The sequence below is a fragment of the Dreissena polymorpha genome, chromosome 16, assembly GCF_020536995.1.
Source record: "Dreissena polymorpha isolate Duluth1 chromosome 16, UMN_Dpol_1.0, whole genome shotgun sequence".
NCBI lineage: Eukaryota > Metazoa > Mollusca > Bivalvia > Myida > Dreissenidae > Dreissena > Dreissena polymorpha.
This window is the reverse complement of record NC_068370.1, coordinates 11,511,127-11,531,126: the sequence shown is the minus strand read 5'-3', so window position 1 is coordinate 11,531,126 and position 20,000 is coordinate 11,511,127. Positions and strand designations below refer to the sequence as shown.

The 20,000-nt window shown below is 35.1% G+C and overlaps 3 protein-coding genes across 5 annotated transcripts in view; 2 read left to right on the top strand and 1 right to left on the bottom strand.

The window, feature by feature from the left end:
* LOC127862402 (uncharacterized) overlaps positions 1–3,097 on the top strand; it is a 10,980-nt gene extending 7,883 nt beyond the window's left edge. The window contains exons 2-5 of one of the 2 annotated variants that reach the window (XM_052401496.1): positions 378–425; positions 1,129–1,260; positions 1,963–2,080; positions 2,243–3,097. In XM_052401496.1, coding sequence (XP_052257456.1) covers positions 378–425; positions 1,129–1,260; positions 1,963–2,080; positions 2,243–2,573 — 629 coding nt within the window. In that variant the 3' untranslated portion in view covers positions 2,574–3,097. The remainder of the gene's footprint in view (positions 1–377; positions 426–1,128; positions 1,261–1,962; positions 2,081–2,242) is intronic. The other variant, XM_052401495.1, reaches the window with a different exon arrangement.
* Positions 1–20,000, bottom strand: part of LOC127862393 (NIPA-like protein 2) — a 372,103-nt gene that overhangs the window by 215,446 nt on the left and 136,657 nt on the right. The gene's annotated exons all lie outside the window — the stretch shown is intronic.
* LOC127862400 (uncharacterized) lies at positions 6,655–17,183 on the top strand. 2 transcript variants are annotated; one of them, XM_052401492.1, is made up of 5 exons: positions 6,655–6,866; positions 7,496–7,630; positions 8,424–8,456; positions 15,931–16,036; positions 16,260–17,183. In XM_052401492.1, exons 1-5 carry the CDS (start codon positions 6,845–6,847, stop codon positions 16,843–16,845), a joined length of 882 nt encoding a protein of 293 aa, XP_052257452.1. In that variant the 5' UTR covers positions 6,655–6,844; the 3' UTR covers positions 16,846–17,183. The 2 variants fall into 2 exon arrangements, with proteins under 2 accessions (XP_052257452.1, XP_052257453.1); XM_052401493.1 differs by lacking the exons at positions 6,655–6,866; positions 7,496–7,630; positions 8,424–8,456 and adding exons at positions 15,221–15,279; positions 15,605–15,652.

Below are 20,000 nucleotides of genomic sequence, written 5' to 3'. Positions count from 1 at the left end.
CTACTACTACTACTACTACTACTACTACTACTATTACTACTACTACTACTAATACTACTACTACTACTACTACTACTACTACTACTACTACTACTACTACTACTCTCTACTACTACTACTACTACTACTACTACTACTACTACTACTACTACTACTACACTACTACTATACTACTACTACACTACTACTACTATACTTAACTATATGCTACTAATACTAATTATGCGATGCTGCTGATGCGTCTGCTACTACTGATGCTGCTGCTGCTTCTACTACTACTACTAACACCAGTAGTAGTAGCAGCATCAGCAGCAGTTTTACAAGAAAGAGACATTATACAAGATAGCTTTAACATGAAAACCTGATGTGTTTTTCAGAATCAACTGTGCCGGTCTTCACCTCTACAAAAAGAACTTCAAACACTTGTGAGTCTTATTGTGTTGAAATGTTTCTTATTAACACTTCAAGTTATTGTTGACAGTTTACCATCGTCCATACTGGTGAACAGTCATGCAGCGGAAAAATGACCTAATTCTAGGTTAGATTTGCAGAGATATATATGTATTTACTACAGCCAATTGAGACGTGTGGCATGTGTGTGGGGTCATTATATGAGGTCACCTCCAAGACCCATACAAAACCATCTGTTCAGCAGATTGCGACTTATTTTTCAGTGAAAATGCAGGTGAACGTACTGTGTACTTAAAAAACACACTTTACGTTAAACATTACATTTCTTTTCGAGATCAATGTTTTTGTCACTTGAAAAACAATGTTCACTTAACTCTTTCATCGGAAGGACAGTTCATCTTATTTACATGATGAATATAATGCGATTAATGCATCACATTCCTTACGATTGTTGGTATTTTGATAAATAAACATAAATAAGCAATACGCAGAATATACTTCTTTATTGATCCAATTTCCCGTTTGAAACACAACGGGTTAAATAGATAACTGAAACCGAGTGAAATCTTGTTACACACATTTTTATTTCGTATTTTAATAACAAAACAATCAAAATACAAAATGTATTTTTCATTTTTTAATAAATGGGAACACAAAGTAACAATCGGAAAAAGCAAATAATTGCATACTATTTGAATTCTTTAATATTCCTTTCAGCCACGAAATCTTCTACTGCTATTTCTACAACCACAACGACGACGACGTCGACAACACACACTACGGCAAGTGTTGTCAAGAAGACGGATAATGTCACAAAGTGGCCTGCCACAACAGTCTCCACTTCTGCACGTAATATTCACAATAAATTTCGGAAATGTTATAGATAATAATGGTCAAAGCGTATTTAATCTTCTACTGCTTAGATACGCTATACAAGTGTATAGTCCTTACAAAAATTATTTAAATACGTTTCCTTCCTGATTCAAGTTTGAAAAGCTCCTTCTTTTTTACTCTAAGACGCTGGTGAGCAGCAAACAAAATAAACATAAACATACTGTGAGTAACTAACAGGCTATTTTGGTTTAATGTTGTTTGAATAACGCCATTACACTGATTCTGAATGGGAAAGTCTAAACAAGCACATAAATTAACGTTTTGCATGACGAAGCTCACATATTTTTTAAACATTTCCTGATATTTTCGGTTACATACCATGACTAAAGGAAAATGCTGAAGTTATTTGACTTTATTAGTTTATAAAAAAAATGTTAGTTATTGCAAATAATGTCTGTAAGATTTTTTTCCATTAAGAAACTTTGTACGTTATCTAATCATCTGCCATCGATGTGTTTCTAGCTGACAAACAAACTCGTTATGAAACACCTAATGCAGGTAATGTTATACCGCACAACAGAGCTTCTTGAGAAATGCAATCAGTATATAATATACTACGGTCATGTTATATATTTAAATGTGTGTAAAATTTCAGCGTCTGAAATACTTCTTGCTTAAAAAATCAGTGAATACAATAACGTTACCTCAACATTTTAGTTCCATCTCACGACCTGGCAAAGGGAGAATCCATGCAAGGGGTCGAGGTCGCAGTTCCAGTTGTTGCTGCCGTCGTCATCATCATCTCTATTGTTCTTGGCGTCTTATTTATCCGCAGGTATATTTTCTTGCGTAAAATAAATTAAGACGGTTATGAATGTATAAAAGAACTTAAATTAAACATATAAAGTTATTGTCACAAATTGTACGTAAATTGCACAATGTAAGCTGCTGATTGTCTTTTCTTTTTAGCACATTTTAAACGCATGTTATATTGTAGGAAACATCACAAAAGACTGGTGGCAAGTAATGTCCATTCACTGACTCACCTTGCGTCAAATGAAGTGTTACCGCACTGTGCTGACAAGGCGTGCAAGGCGGTGTATGAAAATGTTCTGGACGAGAGAGAAAATAACTACACGCTGTCGCTGCCTCAACGCGATAGTTCGGGACCAGGAGAGCATCCATACGCAGAGTTAAAGGGACGTGTAAGCAGTAACGCGTATGGGACGATAAATACAGAACTTCCTGGAACAAGCATTGTTCCAAAGACATTGCATTCTCAGCCGAATTTGGAAGATCATGAATATGAGTACATTAAAAAGATATGACCGAAATTAAAAGGATGATGGGAATCTTTGTCGGAAAAGGGAACACAAATAATCAGACAGTCTATCACAGTGTCAATGACAAATGTTATTACCGTCTGCAGCTTGTGTTTATGTATTATGAAGATTACGTTATGGTTTTAGACGAAACCTTAACAGCGTATACACCCAAACAACATCACGAAAACAAATGCCCCTAAACAACCACATTGAAAGGATCAAACTTGAAATAATATAGCAAAATATAGCATGCACCAACAAAACACTAACTGAACGCGATTATTTGCTAACACTTCAAACGAACATTAGCAATTACTCCAATTAAGTGGAACTATTGTGTGTGTGTTTTCTGTTTTAAACATTAATATACCAGAACAAAATACGACAAAATACTACAATAATAGTGTAATGACACCAGATTAGATAACTTTATATAAATGGAATCATTTGGGATCGTTGGTGCTAAACATAAAATAATTATAATACGATTACATGCGAACGTATGCATAATAAATATGCTTTTTGTTTTTGTTATTTTACTTCATTTTTAAAGCAATATTATATTATAAAATGCTGAAATGCAAACACCATAATCAATACATTCCAGTTTGAATCAATAAATGTGGACAATGTGGAAAAAATATTAAATTAACAAAATCTTGGTTTCAAAATAATGGTAATTATAAATTTTAGTTATATTAAATAACAAAAAGAGCACCGCATAACGGGTGCCAACGCTCCGCTGCACGTGCAGTTTTAAATAAATGAAAGCTTGTCAGAATTATTTTATTTGTTTTTTGTTTAGAGGTCACAGTAACCTTGACCTTTGACCTAGTGACACAAAAATGGGTGTGGCGTGTAGAACTCATCAAGGTGCATCTACATATGAAGTTTCAAAGTTGTAGGTGGAAGCATTTTGATTTTAGAGCCAATGTTAAGGTTTTAGCATGGCGGACGGCGGACACCGGACGGAGGACGCCGGACGACGAGCTGTGTATGACAACACCTCGGATTTTCTTCAATAACATCCGAGCTAATAATAGTAAATACGAAATGTTAATTTGATGAAAAACTTTTTTTTATATCACACTATCATGGGTTTTACAAATAAATACTCTTAATTATTACAGACAAGTAAATTAATAAGATCATTAATATTCAACCAATTCAAAATTTTGATGAAAACAATTTTTATACATGACCTGTTTAATTTAGGTCAGTTGGAACTTACTTCCAATAAGTCGTCGTTTTCTGTTTTTTTCGTGAAGATGTAGCGGTAAGCCACGTTTTAGCTAAATTTATTTTAAATGAATGCTTCCTCTCGGCTCTACGGTGTTTGTGCTTCCCTCGTGTGTTTTTGTTTCAAGATCGTAGACGTCGGGATAAAAAAAGTCATTGAAGGAAAACCGTCCACAAATCGGTTGTCAACTTACTTGACATTCGAGAAATCGGATATACAAATAGAATTTTCTCTAATAATATACAGAATTTATGCACGTGTTCAGTAAAATATAACTAAAATCGCAACTATTTCATTTTGCCAAAAAGGGGTGTCAAACTATTTTTGGCAATAAATTAGTTATCAGAGATGAAACGACGTCGGTAAAATTAAATAATCGTGATTTTAGTAATATTTACAGTACACGCGTGTCAATTCTGTGTATTATAATAGATGTACATCCGATTTCTCAAACGAGGGAAGCACAAACTCCATAGATCCGAAAGGGCGTACTCTTTTAAAATAAATTGAAATACAACGAGGCTTACCGGGTGCTACTCCTTCAAGAAAAAAGACGCCTTCTTGGAAGTCAGCTCCAACTAGCCTCGCTTAAACACGGAAAGCTCCAGTATACGCATGCCCCCCTGATCTAAATAGGTATTTAAGCCAGTACTGCAGTCGGCAATGATAGTCGGAATCGCTTAAATATTATATCGTCTTTGTTGGATTCTCTGCCTGAAACTAAACAAATATTTAGTCTTTACATCGCGAAATTTCACGAATCTAGTTTCTCTTTCGTTGTGGGTAGTTTTGTAAACACCGTCAATTCTTTTTCAAAGGTTGACAACAACGTGGTGAATTAATGTTATTGAAATAAATGGTTTGGATAATAGGTCCAAATGCCCAACAAATAAACGTTGACGGTGTTCTTTGTATTAAAAAAACGACAGAAAAATTTGCGTAAGTTCAACGCGCGTCGTATACAGCCATACACTATAGACTGATATCATTTTGAGTAGTAAAGTAGTAATACAAGCCAAGATGGCGACCATTAGACCCGAATTCTATCTTGCGGAGGATTCCGGAACTATTCGATGCATCACGATTGATGCCCATCTCCCGAAATGTTAGAACTTTTGGTATTGACTATTTTCTTGACTGTACAGTTGACTTTTTTCCACATTGTAAATACAAAGGGGGTAATCACGGGATGGCGATGTCCATGCCGAGACAGATATATAACGCCGTTTTATACCTTTATTACTTTATTTATTTTTAAATGCCGCGCACTTTCCAACGATATCAGCAAGAACGTGATTATCGTTTATTTCGTTAAATACCTGCTTCGGCTCGGACGTCGCCATCTTAGTTGTCACGGGATTACCCCTGTCTGAAAAAGCCGCAAAGCATATTTCTATGAAAGCTGATAAATAAGCACAATGTGTTTCTTTGGCACACACTCTTATTAAATCACCAATTTCTAATCAATATTTATGTGTTGCACATGTACATTAATATAAATATTGTGTTGTATGGTGTCAATGTAAAGTTAGTTCTTATCGAGAAGTCAAGAACAAAAATTGACCTTGAAACGGTATATCGACAATAAGAACCAACGACTTGACTATATCAACTGTACTAATAGGACACAATTTTCTAACATACTAAGCGCATTGATTGACCATATAATTGTGATGCAAAATCTCCCCTGTGTTACTATTAAAACTTGCGCTGTTAGTATTTAGATAAAACTGCAAATACATTATACTATATTTCGAACAGTTGGTTTGAACATTACAATGCATGCATATTTAATGTATTTTTCACTCAATAAAATACATGTGATGTCACAAATAGTACAATTCACCAATTGTTTATGCATGTCGGTTAGTACAGGCACCTTATATACGTGATCGACCAGTTTCCAAACAACAAAATTAGTGTACTTACTCATAAAATGCTCAATGTCTTTATGTTCTGTGCAAGTGACATGCTAATATATGCTGCACGATTATAAAACTACCATATAAAGTACAGTACTGTTATAAAAAACTTCATGATTGCTGTAATTCCATTTAAAGTAACAATTGTATGACAGAGGAATTCCCGGCATGATCTGTTTATTAAATTGTTATGTAATTGTTTGTAAACTCTAATACAAACGCCGGTTTGGAGAAAGATTTAGTTTGATTTAGGAGGCTTGACTGCGAAATTCTCGAATAATAACTGAAAACCAAAGAAGCTTAATATTCGCAAAAGAGCATGTCTTGTTTTGCTGAAGGATTAGGCTATTTTTTGTTAGGAATCAGTTAGAAAATTTTATCCATCTGCAAATGTTTAGTTAGTATTTTCAGCATCACTTACGTATTATTGAACACTAATACGTTTGAAAACGATATTCTTAATTTTTAAACATATCATTTGTGTTTTTCTAACGTTTAACCAAATAGGTTTTCTTAAATAGTTACACAAGGCTCCTGTATAATTGCATTCACGCTTCATTGTTTTGTGAAATTCTCTGGCCTAAGTGTGATGTAAGGACCTCCTAAAACCCGATTTTAATCTCGGCTGTTTAACGTTCACCGATTTAAGGCCCCTGTTTCGTTCACTTTTATGTGTTTTTGACATTGTGTGTATTTGTGTTGTGTATCGTGCTTTTTTTCTGTATCACACTGTTAAGCAAGTGGATCATTGATATTTATTGTTACGCCATTCCAATTACTTAAACAAATGGGTGTCGAAGTTTTTTTTTCACCATTATGAGTATTGTTATCTATAATATCCACAGTAATTGTTCGTACGCATACTTTAATCATTTGAATGCTGAACGTGTGCGTTACTTTACACTTCGGGGTTCCCCTACGACGTATTCAAGTGTAACTGATACAATCGATTTCATATAAAAACACGATTTATTACGGATGTGCGTGAATTTGAACGTTCAAACTGAATATTGTTTGAAATAACACGATTCAAACAAGGAAGACAAGTAATATATCTATATAAAATGGAAAAGCAATCTATTTAAACTAAATTGCGGACTGTTTAATTCTACATGATGGTAGTGCACCCTTGTGGTATGTATTTTTTGTCATATTATGAATTGTATCAGTATTTATAATGCGATATAATTATACTGTTCACGAACACGTAGCAGTTATGTCACACATAAATAACAACTTGTTGTTTGTCGGTATTTTCTGAAATGTCGATAAAGAGATCACATTACCGAGAAAATTCGTCATGTAAGAACTAAATCAAGAAATGTGTTAACTTATTAATTATTATATTATATGAGTCTTGTTCTTAGAAAACTGGGCATAATGCATGTGCGTAAAGTGTCGTGCCAGATTAGCCTGTGCAGTCCGCACAGGCTAATCCGGGACGACACTTTCCGCCTTAATTGGATTTTTGCTAAGAAGAGACTTCATTTAAACGAAAAATGTCATAAAAGCGGAAAGCGTCGTCCCTGATTAGCCTGTGTGGACTGCATAGGCTAATTTGGGACGACACTTTACGCACATACATTATGCCCAGTTTTCTCAGAACGCGACTTATATATATATATAGAGTCGTGGAAAAATAATATAAGTTTCATGTTAAAAACAAATTTATTACTATTGATAATTGCGTTTTTTTATTAAATGTATAAGAAACCACATATGCTCGATGGATTATAAACCTTGTTGTCCACAATCTGTATCAGATAAATGTCCCTATACACCTGGATGTGGTTCCTGGGGACCGTGCAGTGTTACATGCGGAAAAGGCGTGATGTTCAAGCAGAACGAAGATGGAAGCTGCAAATCTAGTTTTTCATGCAATTATCCAAGGTGTTTAGGTAATAATGATACTTCTCTCATTATAGTAGTAGAAGTAGTAGTAGTAGAAAATAAGAGTACACGTGGTAGTAGAAGTAGTAGTAGAAGCTGTTGTAGTAGTAGTAGTAGTAGTAGTAGTAGTAGTAGTAGTAGTAGTAGTAGTAGTAGTAGAAGTAGGTGGAAGTAGTAGTAAGAAGTATTAGTAGTAGTAGCATAGTAGTAGAATTAGTAAAGTAGTAGTAGTTAAAAAGTGTAGTAGTAGAGAAGTAGTGGTAGTAGTAGTAGTAGTATAGTAGTAGTACGTAGTAGTCGTAGTCGTAGTCAGAGTAGTCGGTAGTAGTAGTAGTAGTAGTAGTAGCCGTAGTCGTAGTAGTCGAACGTAGTAGTAGTCTGTCGTCGTAGTCGTCGTAGTAGTAGTCGTAGTAGTAGTCGTAGTAGTAGTAGTAGCTCGTACCTGTAGTCGTATTAGTATTAGTAGTACTGGTTGTTGTCATTTGTCGTGGTAGTAGTCCTTCTTCCTCCTCCTAGTCGTCGTCGTCTAGAAGTAGTCGTAGTCGTAGTCGTAGTCGTAGTCGTCGTCGTCGTAGTAGTAGTAGTAGTAGTAGTAGCAGTAGTAGTAGTAGTAGTCGTAGTAGTCGTCGTAGTAGTAGTAGTTGTTGTTGTTGTTGTTGTTGTTGTTGTTGTTGTATGTGATTTATTTCTTTAATGTTTTGCCTTAAAACGTGCTTGACAAAAGAATTTAAGTACCTCTCTTTTCTTAAATAGCATACACCATCAACGCAAGAAATCGCGATCATTTGATTTGTTTTTCAGATATCACAACACCGGTTGTTACCACTCCAAACGGTAATTCAAGGTCTATTGATTTTAACATTTATAAAATGTACATATAAGTACTTAATTGTGAGTCATGGTGTAAAAAGATACGGCAAATAAGCTAAGCCTCGACCTGATTTGTGATAATAGGAATTGCCCTCCTGTTTGTATATGCACATGTTAAACTACCTCGAGACAAAATATATTTCGTTACAATCGATCAGAAATATAATGTGACACTTTATTAAAGATTTCTATATAACATGTAGCGAAATGAGTTGTCAGGAGCGAATAAATGTGATATTTAAAACAACTGCATTGCTTCTTTTATATGGGGCTTAACTAAAGTCGCAAGCAATTTGTCGTTAGCCAGTATACGAACACAGGCCTTGTGATTTATACATATGAAAATAGTTATTATAATTATGAGGACCCATCCTAATAATGTGCAAACACGAATGCTAGGTCCATTAGAAAAAGCATATATTTAGGTAATTGACATCGAGAAATATTTTATTCAGCCCTGCTTGCTTCATTTTTAGCTCATCATTTTTTTTAAAAGAAAATTATGAGCTATTGTCTTAACCTGAGCGTCGGCGTCGGCGTCCGGTTAAGTTTTGTGTTTTGGTCCTTTTTTCCCATAAAGTATCAAAGCTTATGCATTCAAATTTGGTACACTTACTTACTATCATGACGGGACTGGGCAGGCAAAGTAAGATAACTCTGGCTGGCATTTTGACAATTATATGCCCTTTTTATACTTAGAAATTTGAAAATTTGGTAAAGTTTTGTGTTTAGGTCCACTTTATTTCTAATTTATCAAAGCCGTTGCTTTTATACTTGAAACACGTACTTTCGATCATAAAGGGACTGTGCTGGTAAAGTTATGTAACTCTGACTGGCATTTTGACAGAATGATGGCTCTTTTATACTTAGAAAATTAAACATTCTCGTAAAAATTTGGGTTTTGGTCCACTTTACTCCTCAAGTATCATAGCTATTCAGACTTGAACACTCGCTAACTATCATATGGGGACTGTACAGGACAATTTGCATAACTCTGGCTTGCATTTTGACGGAATTATGGCCCTTTTTTTACTTAGGAACTTTGAATATTTGGTTAAATTTTGTGTTTAGATCAACTTTACTTCTAAAGTATCAAAGCTATTGCTTTAAAACTTCAAATACTTTTAAACTATCATGAGGATTCTGTACCTTGCAAGTTGAATTTGACCTTGACCTTTGAATGGCCTTGACTCTCAAGGTCAAACTATTAAATGTTGCTAAAATTGCAATGACTTCTTTATTTATGATCAGATTTAATTCATACTTGAGAAAACAACCCTTACCTTACATACCACAGTAATAGACTCCACCCAAACCATCCCCCCACGGCCCACCCCAGAATCCCCCTCCCCCATTTTTTCCGTGTTTTTCCTTATTTTTGAAGATCATCTAATAAATGACCACACCCCCACACTATACCCCCCTCTAACAACCCCCCCCCCCCCGACCCCACACCAGACCGCCCCCCCCTCCTCCCAATAAAATTGATAAAAAAACACAAAAAAATAATTTTATTATTTTATTTTTGAAAGACCGTCCAACCACCATCCCACCCAAACCCCCCCCCCCCCCAAAAAAAATAAATAAATATGTTTTCATATTTTTCTTATTTTTGAAAGATAATGTAAAAAATGACCACACCCCCACACTATACATCCCTCTCCCCCCCTTCCCCGCTTTTTGATTGAAGTATTTAGATATGTCCCTTCACCTTTAAAAGCAAATAGATGAGCGATCTGCAATCGCTAGGCGTTGCTCTTGTTAAAACTTGTGTCCAATATTTGCAGCTGTTTGTAGTATATGTGTTATTAAATAAAGGGTTAACTGAACGTCCCAATAGTCTGTACGTCGCGTTTATCAGACTCAGCTTCTAGAACTGAGACAACTCCTAATGGAGATACACATACTTATTTCGGTTACACATGCTTAAATCATAGGGATATGCTGTTTTAGTAAACTGTGACATTTATTTTAATTTATAAGAACCAGAAAAAGTCGTTTAAAACAACATACACAAAATAGCATTAATATAAAGAAAAAAAAAGAAATTAACTATTCAGAAAAGAATAACTACAGCTATTCGTTTGCATGTAAAGTACACATATTCAAATATTTTTCTTATAATAATGACGACCCATCCAAATACTGTCCAAACACGAATTATAGGACCATACCAAAATCAACAGATTCATGTTATAAACAATCAGATATTTTTTAAGTCCTGCTGTATTTATTTCTAACACTTGTATACAATGTTTTCTGCTGTTTCTACTACATGTGTAATTTAAAAAAAGTTAACTTCACGTTGCGATAGTCGAACCGTCGCGTTTTTTCAGCGTCCACTTGTAGAACTGAGACAACTTCTAATCGAGGAACAAGACTTATTTCGGTTACACATGTTTAAATCCATCGGATATACTGTTTGAGTACACTGTGACATTTATTTTAATTCATTATAACCATTAAAAGTCGTAATAAAAAATATAATAGCATTTTAACAGAGGAATACATTAACAAATATACTATGTAGAAAATAATAACTACAGCAAATTCGTTTGTATGTAAAGTATGCATATATTTTAAAAAAATACATTTTAATGACGACCCATCCAATTACTGCCCAAACACGAAAGTTAGGTTATACCAAAATGCATAGATTCAGGTAATTCATATCGAGAGATATTTTATGCAGTCCTGATTTTTTCATACAGTCCAAGTGTGATTATTAACTGCATGTTGCAATAGTCTCTACGTCGCGTTTTTTTCAGCGTCCACTTCTAGAACTGATACAACTTCTAGAACTGATACAACTTCTAGAACTGATTCAACTTCTAGAACTGATACAACTTCTAAAACTGAGATAACTTCTAGAACTAGAACAACTTCTAATTTGGGTTACACATGTTTAATTAAATCATTTGGATATGCTGCTTGAGTACACTCTGACATTTATGTTAATTCATTAAGACCAGTAAATTCGGTTTAAACAACATACACATAATAGCATTTATATAGAGGAATACATTCAAAAATAAACTATTCAGACAAAATAACTACAGATAATTCGTGTGCATTTAAAGTATACAAATAGTTTTATTATAATAATGACGACCCATCCAAATACTGTCCAAACACGAATTATAGGTCCATACCAAAATGAATAGATTTATGTAATTTAACAATAAAGCTATTTTTAGCTCACCTGAGCGATAGCTCGGGGTAAGCTATTGTGATCACTCAGCGTCCGGCGTCCGTCCGTCCGTCCGTCTGTCTGTCTGTAAACAATTTGTAAACATCTTCTTCTACTAAACCATTGAGCCAATTTCAACTAAATTTCATGTGGAGCATCCCTAGGTCATGGGACAAAAGAATTGTTAAAAAAAAATTGATCACATAACCAAGATGGCCGCCATGACCATATATGGTAAAAACCTTAAAAAATCTTCTTGTCAGAAACCGCTCATCAGATTTTCAAAAAAATTCACAGGGATGACCTTTGAAGACTCCCCTGAAAAAGTTGTTCAAAGAAATTTGATTCGTCAAAAAACATGGCCGTAGGAGCTCGTTGAACTTTGCATGTTTATTCGTTTTTGCCTATTTTGTGAAAACTTTCAAAAATCTTCCACATTTTTTGTCCGATCTTTTCCAAATTTGCACAGTGTCTTTATATCAATGAGGACACGAACCCTACAAAAAATGAGCATTATTGGTCCATAAAGTACAGAATTACCTCCCCTTGAATTGAGAAAATGGTGTTTATGCAATAAAGTCCAAATTTTTCATCCAATTCTTTCCAAACTTGTAAGGATTTAGCATGGTTCAAACAAGGGAAACAACTACGGTTTATGTATGTTCTTTTTTTTACAGATTTGCCTCCCTTTAATTCATTCAAAATCTCATTTTACAGCAGAGATTCCAAATCTGACCTGTAAATGAGCCCCATATTTACTGCCAGTGCTAGGTTACCTTTTCCCATTTGATCATTCTTAAGTATTGGTCTTGTAATGCTGCTACTGCTTCTGCTACTGCTACTGCTACTACTACTACTACTACTACTACTACTACTACTACTACTACTACTACTACTACTACTACTACTACTACTACTACTACTACTACTACTACTACTACTACTACTACTACTACTACCTACTACTTCTACTACTACTACTATACTACTACTACTACTACTACACTACTACTCTACTACTACTACTACTACTACTACTACTACTACTGCTACTACTACAACTTCTACTACTACTACTAGTACTACTACTACTACTACTACCACCACCACCACCACCACCACCACCACCACCACCACCACCACCACCACCACCACCACACACCACCACCACCACCACCACCACCACCACCACCACCACCACCACCACCAACCACCACCACCACCACCACCCACCACCGCCATTACTACTTCTACTACTACTGCCACTACTACTACTACTTTTACCACTACTACTACTACTACTACTATACTACCACTACTACTACTACTACTACTACTAGTTACTACTACTACTACTACTACTACTACTACTACTACTACTAGTACTACTACTACTACTACTACTAGTACTACTACTAGTACTACTACTAGTACTACTACTACTACTACTACTACTTCTACTACACCACCACCACCACCACCACCACCACCACCACCACCACCACCACCACCACCACCACCACCACCACCACCACCACCACCACCACCACCACCACCACCACCACCACCACCACCACCACCACCATTCACAGTGACAATAAACGTATTCACACAATGGCTGCTACTACAACTTATAGCCCATATAGGGGGGCATGCATGTTTTACAAACAGCCCTTGTTTCTATGGGATTTTAACCACAACTGTTCATGTTTATCTCCGACACATATTTTTAGGTCACCTGACATGAAGTGAAACGGTGAGCTTATGTGATCGTGTGATGTCCGGCGTCCGTTGTGCGTGCCTGCGTGTGTCCGTGCGTCCGTCCGTCAACAATTTGTTTGTGTAGACAGAAGAGGTCACAGTTTGCATCCAATCTTGATGAAATGTGATCAAAATGTTTATCTTGATGAAATCCGGTTTGGGATTGTATTTGGGTCATCTGGGGTCAAAAACAAGGTCACTAGGTCAAATAATAGAACAACCTTCTGTAGACAATAGAGGTCACAGTTTTCATCCAATCTTTATGAAATTTGGTCAGAATGTTTATCTTGATGAAATCTGGGTTGGGATTTTATTCGGGTCATCTGGGGTCAAAAACTAGGTCACTAGGTCAAATAATATAAAAACCTTGTGTAGACATTAGAGATCACAGTTTTCATCCAACCTTTATGAAATTTGGTCAGAATTCTTGATGAAATCTGGGTGGGATTGTATTTGGGTCATCTGGGGTAACAATCTAGGTCAAATAAATAGAAAAACCTTGTGTTGACAATAGAGGTCACAGTTTTCATCCAATATTTATGAACTGTGGTCAGAATGTTTATCTTGATGAAATCTGGATTAGGATTGTATTTGGGTCATCTAGAGTCAGGAACTAGGTCACTAGGTCAAATCATAGAAAAACATTGTGTAGACAATAGAGGTCATAGTTTTCATCTGATCTTTATGAGTCAGGTGAGCGATTCAGGGCCATCATGGCCCTCTTGTTTTAGTAATGCTGCTTTCATTTGTAACACTTGTGTACAATGTTTTCTTCTGTTTCTACTTCAAGTTAAATAAAAAAGGCTAACTGCACATTTTGATAGTAGATACGTATATTTTATTCAGGACTGCTTTTTTCATACAGTCCAAGTGTGATTATTAGCTGCATGTTGTAATAGTCTATACGTCCCGTGTTTCCAGAGTCAACTTCTAGAACTGATACAACTTCTAATGGAGGTACACAGACTAATTTCGGTTACACATGTTTAAATCATTGGGATGTGCTGTTTTAGTACACTGTGACATTTATTTTTGTTCATTAAAACCAGTAAAAGTCGTTTTCAACAACATTCAAATATTATCATTTATTTAGTTTATGTAGAGGAATAAAATTAACAAATATCATAATTTTATAAAGGCATTAATTAAATGCACACGCGTTTCATCATGAAAGTCTAAATATATTAGAATAAGATAGTATTGGCTACATATTGTTATGTCGTTGATTTTTTTAAAGAGCGCGTGGTAGATCATAAATAAAATAATGTTTTTTTTCTATTTATCCCACTTTTACAGCGAATTCGGTTGATTAAAGCTCCGTTGATTAAATTTCTGCTATAAACCACGGCGCGAACTGACGTATTTTTTTGACAAAATGACGTCATTAATCCAGCGAAATTTTCCAGTTAAACTTATTTTGTTTAAATAAATAGGTTTACTGAATAAAAAGTGGGATAAATAGAATAATAGATTTGTGTTTATTATAGATCAAGTTTATCATGCTCGGCACGAAAACGCAAAAGCACTCGCCAAGGCTCGTGCTTTTTGTTTTCTAGGCCTCGCATGATAAACCTTTTCTATAATCAACACTAACCTATTATTCTCTATTTCTCAAATACATGCACATTAACGTTAATGCAACGAAGTGGATCCATAAAATACAAGCAACTAATGTGAAACGTTTATGATTTTGGTAAAGATGTCATATAATTCCAAAACGGGTACACTTTTACCAAACATTATCTCAAATCCATTTTATGTTGTTTTTTTCAGCAACGGCCTCTCAATCTGAAATTGTTACAAATTCGCGTATTGGGTCAACCTCTATGGCAAGAGGTTAATGTTACTTTTGTTTTCAATTGCATGCACATAGCACAGCCTTATCAAAAAGACCGTACTTAGTTGTGATGATTGTAATTATTGTTTTGCATTTAATTTAATGAGGTACTTTTACTCCTGTTTAAGCAAATATAACATAAAGCAAACACAATTCAAACGAATGTTGTATAAGTTTAAGATACAAGTCCATTTTTATGAAATAGTTACATGTATACGTGTATATGCATAATGTATTAATGTAATATGTATCCATAATTTAGTAGGATGGTATTCAAACATTTCAAAACACAAACAAATACGGTTGCTTTATGTCTTCTTTAAGGTACTGCAACACAAGTTAACAACGTTACACATTCAAGAACCGTGTCAAGTAAATTGTTTTAACATATTGTAAATAAATTACAAATACTTATTTATGTTTTGATTTTTGATTTATAAAACTTAAATAAACAAAATATGGTAAAACACGATATAAAACAGCTCAAGTATGGGTAACAACAGCTTAAGTATGGGTGACAAATGTCACACTTTATGTAGACGCCTAGATTCTGCATTCAAACAATATTCAGACATATTGTAAATAGGGTACGATAAGCTAACATATAATCGTGTACGACAATATGTAAATAAACGTGTGTTTCACTGCAGATAACGTCTCTACTAGAGACAACATGCTGGGGTTCAAGATCGCAATTCCTCTTGTGGCAGCTGTTGTCATCATCGCAGCTGTTTTGGCCTTAATTTTTATTCGAAGGTTTGCTTTTTTTGGATATACACATCTACCGTATTGTGAAAGGGGCAAATAAATAAGAACATTCTAAAATTCAAATTGTTTGGTAGTTGCAACGAATGGACAGTATGTCATATTGGCATCAATGAATAATATGTTTACATGTCTCACAATATAAATGCATATGTTTGAATTGGGTTTATTTCATCTGGATATATTCAATGTAATTGTTATGACAACATTTCAGAAAACGTCGAAATGATAAAACGCAGTCAGCTAAGGCTCTGAATTCACTACAGAACGTGCCTGAGGGAGGGAAACACGTGTATTCTGCGGACAACGTAGCGTTCACTCCGGACTATGACATGGCATTGGAGGATAGGGAATATAATTACGTTCAATCCAATTCTTCTGAAAAGGGTTTGAGCGATTATACTTATGCAAATCCTACTAAGGGTCACCAAGTTTCCAGAGAAAAGGTCGGAGGTATGCAAAATGTGGCTGCTTCGTCAGGTACCGAGTATGATTACACTTGTAGCAAACAAATGAGTCTGGTTGGTCATGACCAGGCGGTGTATAATCATCTGGGCCACGGTCAACCGATGAGCACTGCAAATGTGAGCGACAGTACGTACGACACTAATCAGTTCCCGATCCTGCAATGCAAGAGCGATCCATCTGATTACGACCACCTTGGACGTAGAGTGGCTAAGATCACAGACAACCATGGTGATGAAAAGTCTTACGATCACCTTCCAAACCCAGACCAGTCCCTACCAAGAGGTAACTCACAACCATTTGATCCGACGTATAACCAGCTTGGGTCGGTTTGAAGAAATGCTGCCTTCAAACACAGAGATTTGGACCATTCGCATGGTCACCTTCCGAACTAATATTTTAAACAACAATATGACTGACTAGTTACCTTGTATAACCTATTGATAAACTATGCGCATCATCTGCAGCTATTATATTTTTTGCAACACGTGACTGAATCACTTTGTGTGAGTCTGTGGAAACATTCGTTTACCGTGCACATTGATTAACAAGGATGGAAACTTATCAAGTAGACACCATATTTTTCCATATTTAAACATACATAAAATACACCTTAGAAACCAAAACCAATCACTCCCGAATACCGATCATATTAAAGTTCGAAGTTGGGTTCGGTTCAGTGTTTTCCTTTCATATATATATATATATATATATATATATATATATATATATATATATATATATATATATATATATATATATATATATACTATCTGTTACAAACCGGTTGCCAATCAAAACCGAATACACGTCATACTTTGGATCGGAATCATTTCAACAATAATTGTACCGTTTAATGCTTTCTTTATTGCATGTCTAAACCGATTTCAAAATACAGTACTATACCTATGCCCAGTTCCCGAAATGTTAGCACGTGTTGTTGACATACTTTTGACTATTTGTAAAAGCCCGCAAAGCATATCTCTATTAAAGCTGATAAGTGAGGACGTATTTCAATTGGTTTCTTTATCACACACACTTGTAATATCACCAACGTCTAAGCCATATTGATGTAATTATAATTGTGATAGGAAATAATCCCTGTGTTACTAGTAACACGTGTGCTGTAAATACATGTTAATTTTCATTTCACCAAATAAAAACTTGTTTAGCCACATATCGTTTTATATTCAATTTGTGTATGCATGTCAATTTAATGATAAAAGAACTTTATATATGGGATATAAACGTTTCGTTTTAATCACCAACATAATTATAATTACGACTTGTGTACAATTCCTTTTTGCAGTTTCAAAGTGAAATAATCATTTATGCTGAACAACAACGCGACTACAAGATAAATTATTATATTGTGATAGAAAACTTAATGACTGCATTAAGTCCGTTTGATATAACGAATTTACCTTTCTTAATGCATGTTTATATAGCAAAGAAATTCCAGTCAGGATTTAGTTATATATTTTTCATTATATTACTTGTAAGTTGTTAACCCATATGCAACCGCAGGTTTGGAGAACGATTTGGTCTCATTTATCAGACTTGGACACTTATTACATGATTCTTTCGAGTATTACAAGAATGCGAAGTAGCTTAATATCCGCAAAAGGATTGTTCTATTTTAATTTTGTGTGCCGGTTTCAATTACAGATATGTAAACATCTGCAAATATTTAGTTTCTTATTTTATTACCGCTTACGTATTTTTGATTACTATTAAAGTTTACAAATTTTACAACGATTTTCTAATTCGAAAAAAAAAACACATGCCGTGTGTGTTGTTCTACGATAAAACCTTATATGCCATTTCGGCTTTCGCGGGCGTGGAAAATATAGTGTGTGCTTGCTGTTTTACTTACAAAAGTCCCCTTCCTGATTGTTATTAACGCTTAAATGTTTTGCGAACAACTCTGGGTTAAGAGTGAGGTTTGGAGCTCCTTAAATCCGGTTTTAATCTTCGACGTTTTATATTGACCGATATAAAGCTCAAGACTTATCCACTATCGTGCTTTTGTTCTTTGTCACACTGGTAAGCGATTTGATCCTTTCCATAAATTGTTACACTATTATAACTACTTAAAAAAGAGGGCAATATGGCCCTAGTTTGCTCACCTGAGAGGATTCGGTTCATTCAATATTTGTAAAAAATATGACATAGTGATCAAGTGTTTGAGCCAGATGTGTCAGATACGATTATTATTTTGATTTGTATCAATAAAACATCCTGGTCAATTTTCATCATTATTGAACTAAAACCTTGGCGTGTGGAGTGTTTACGAGGTTTTTGTAAGATTTGACCTGGTGACCTATAGTTTGACCCCTCATGACCAAACATCAAACTTTGGTTACAAAAATTACTATTATGACCAAGATTCATAAAATCTTAAACAAAATTGTGAACTCTAGAGGGTTTACAAGGATTTTGTATAATATAATGAAAATTTTGACAATCTAATGGCAATAATTCTGGCATTTATTATGCGATTTTGCTCATAATCAAATTTGACTAACATCTTGTGACCATATAGCTTTTCAGAAACTTTAATAAAGAATGCTATGATAAAGAAATGTGCATGCTAGAGTCTTTACAAACCAAATGTGGACGGACGGACGATGGACAAAGACCGATCCTAAAACCTCACCTGAGCAATCAGGTGAGCTTAAAAGTGTGTTTTTTTACCGATAGGAACCATTTTCGAACTCATATGAAATATAAATAAAACCAATGTTTTCACCAAGTTTCATGATGATTGGGCAAAAAAAATGACTTCTAGAGTGTACAGTGGCTTTTTTTAAATATATAAATATAAGGAAAATGCGCCCCCCCCCCCCCCCCCCCAGAAGCCATGTTTTTCAACGGATTGGACTAATTTTCGAACTCAAATCTCGTATCTAGAAAACAAATGTTCTGACCAAATTTCATGTAAAAAGGGCCAAAAAGGTGACTTCTGGAGTGGTCGCATGTTTTCACTATATTCATATAGAGAAAACTGCCCCGCCAACTGGTGGACATGTTTTTTCACCGATCTCGAACCTTTTCGAATTCGTCCTAGATATCAATAAAACCAATGATTTGACCAATGTTCAAGATGATTGGGCAAAACAAATGTGACTTCTTGACTGTTCACAAGCCTTTTGTACTATATAAATATAAGGAAAACTGCCCCGTTTCCCTGCACGCCATGTTTTTCAACGGACCGTAAGCATTTCCGGACTTAACTCATGTATCTAGAAAAACAAATGTTTTGACCAAATTTCATGAAGATTGGACCAAAAATGTGACTTCTAGAATGTTAACATGTTTTCACTATATAAATATAGAGAAAACTGCCCCGTCCCCTGGTGGCCATGTTTTTTCACCAATCTAGACAATTTTCGAACTCGTCCGAGACATCAATAAAACCAATATTTTGACCAAGTTTCATGTTGATTGGGCAAAAAGTTTGACTTCTAGAGTGTTCACAAGGTTTCTA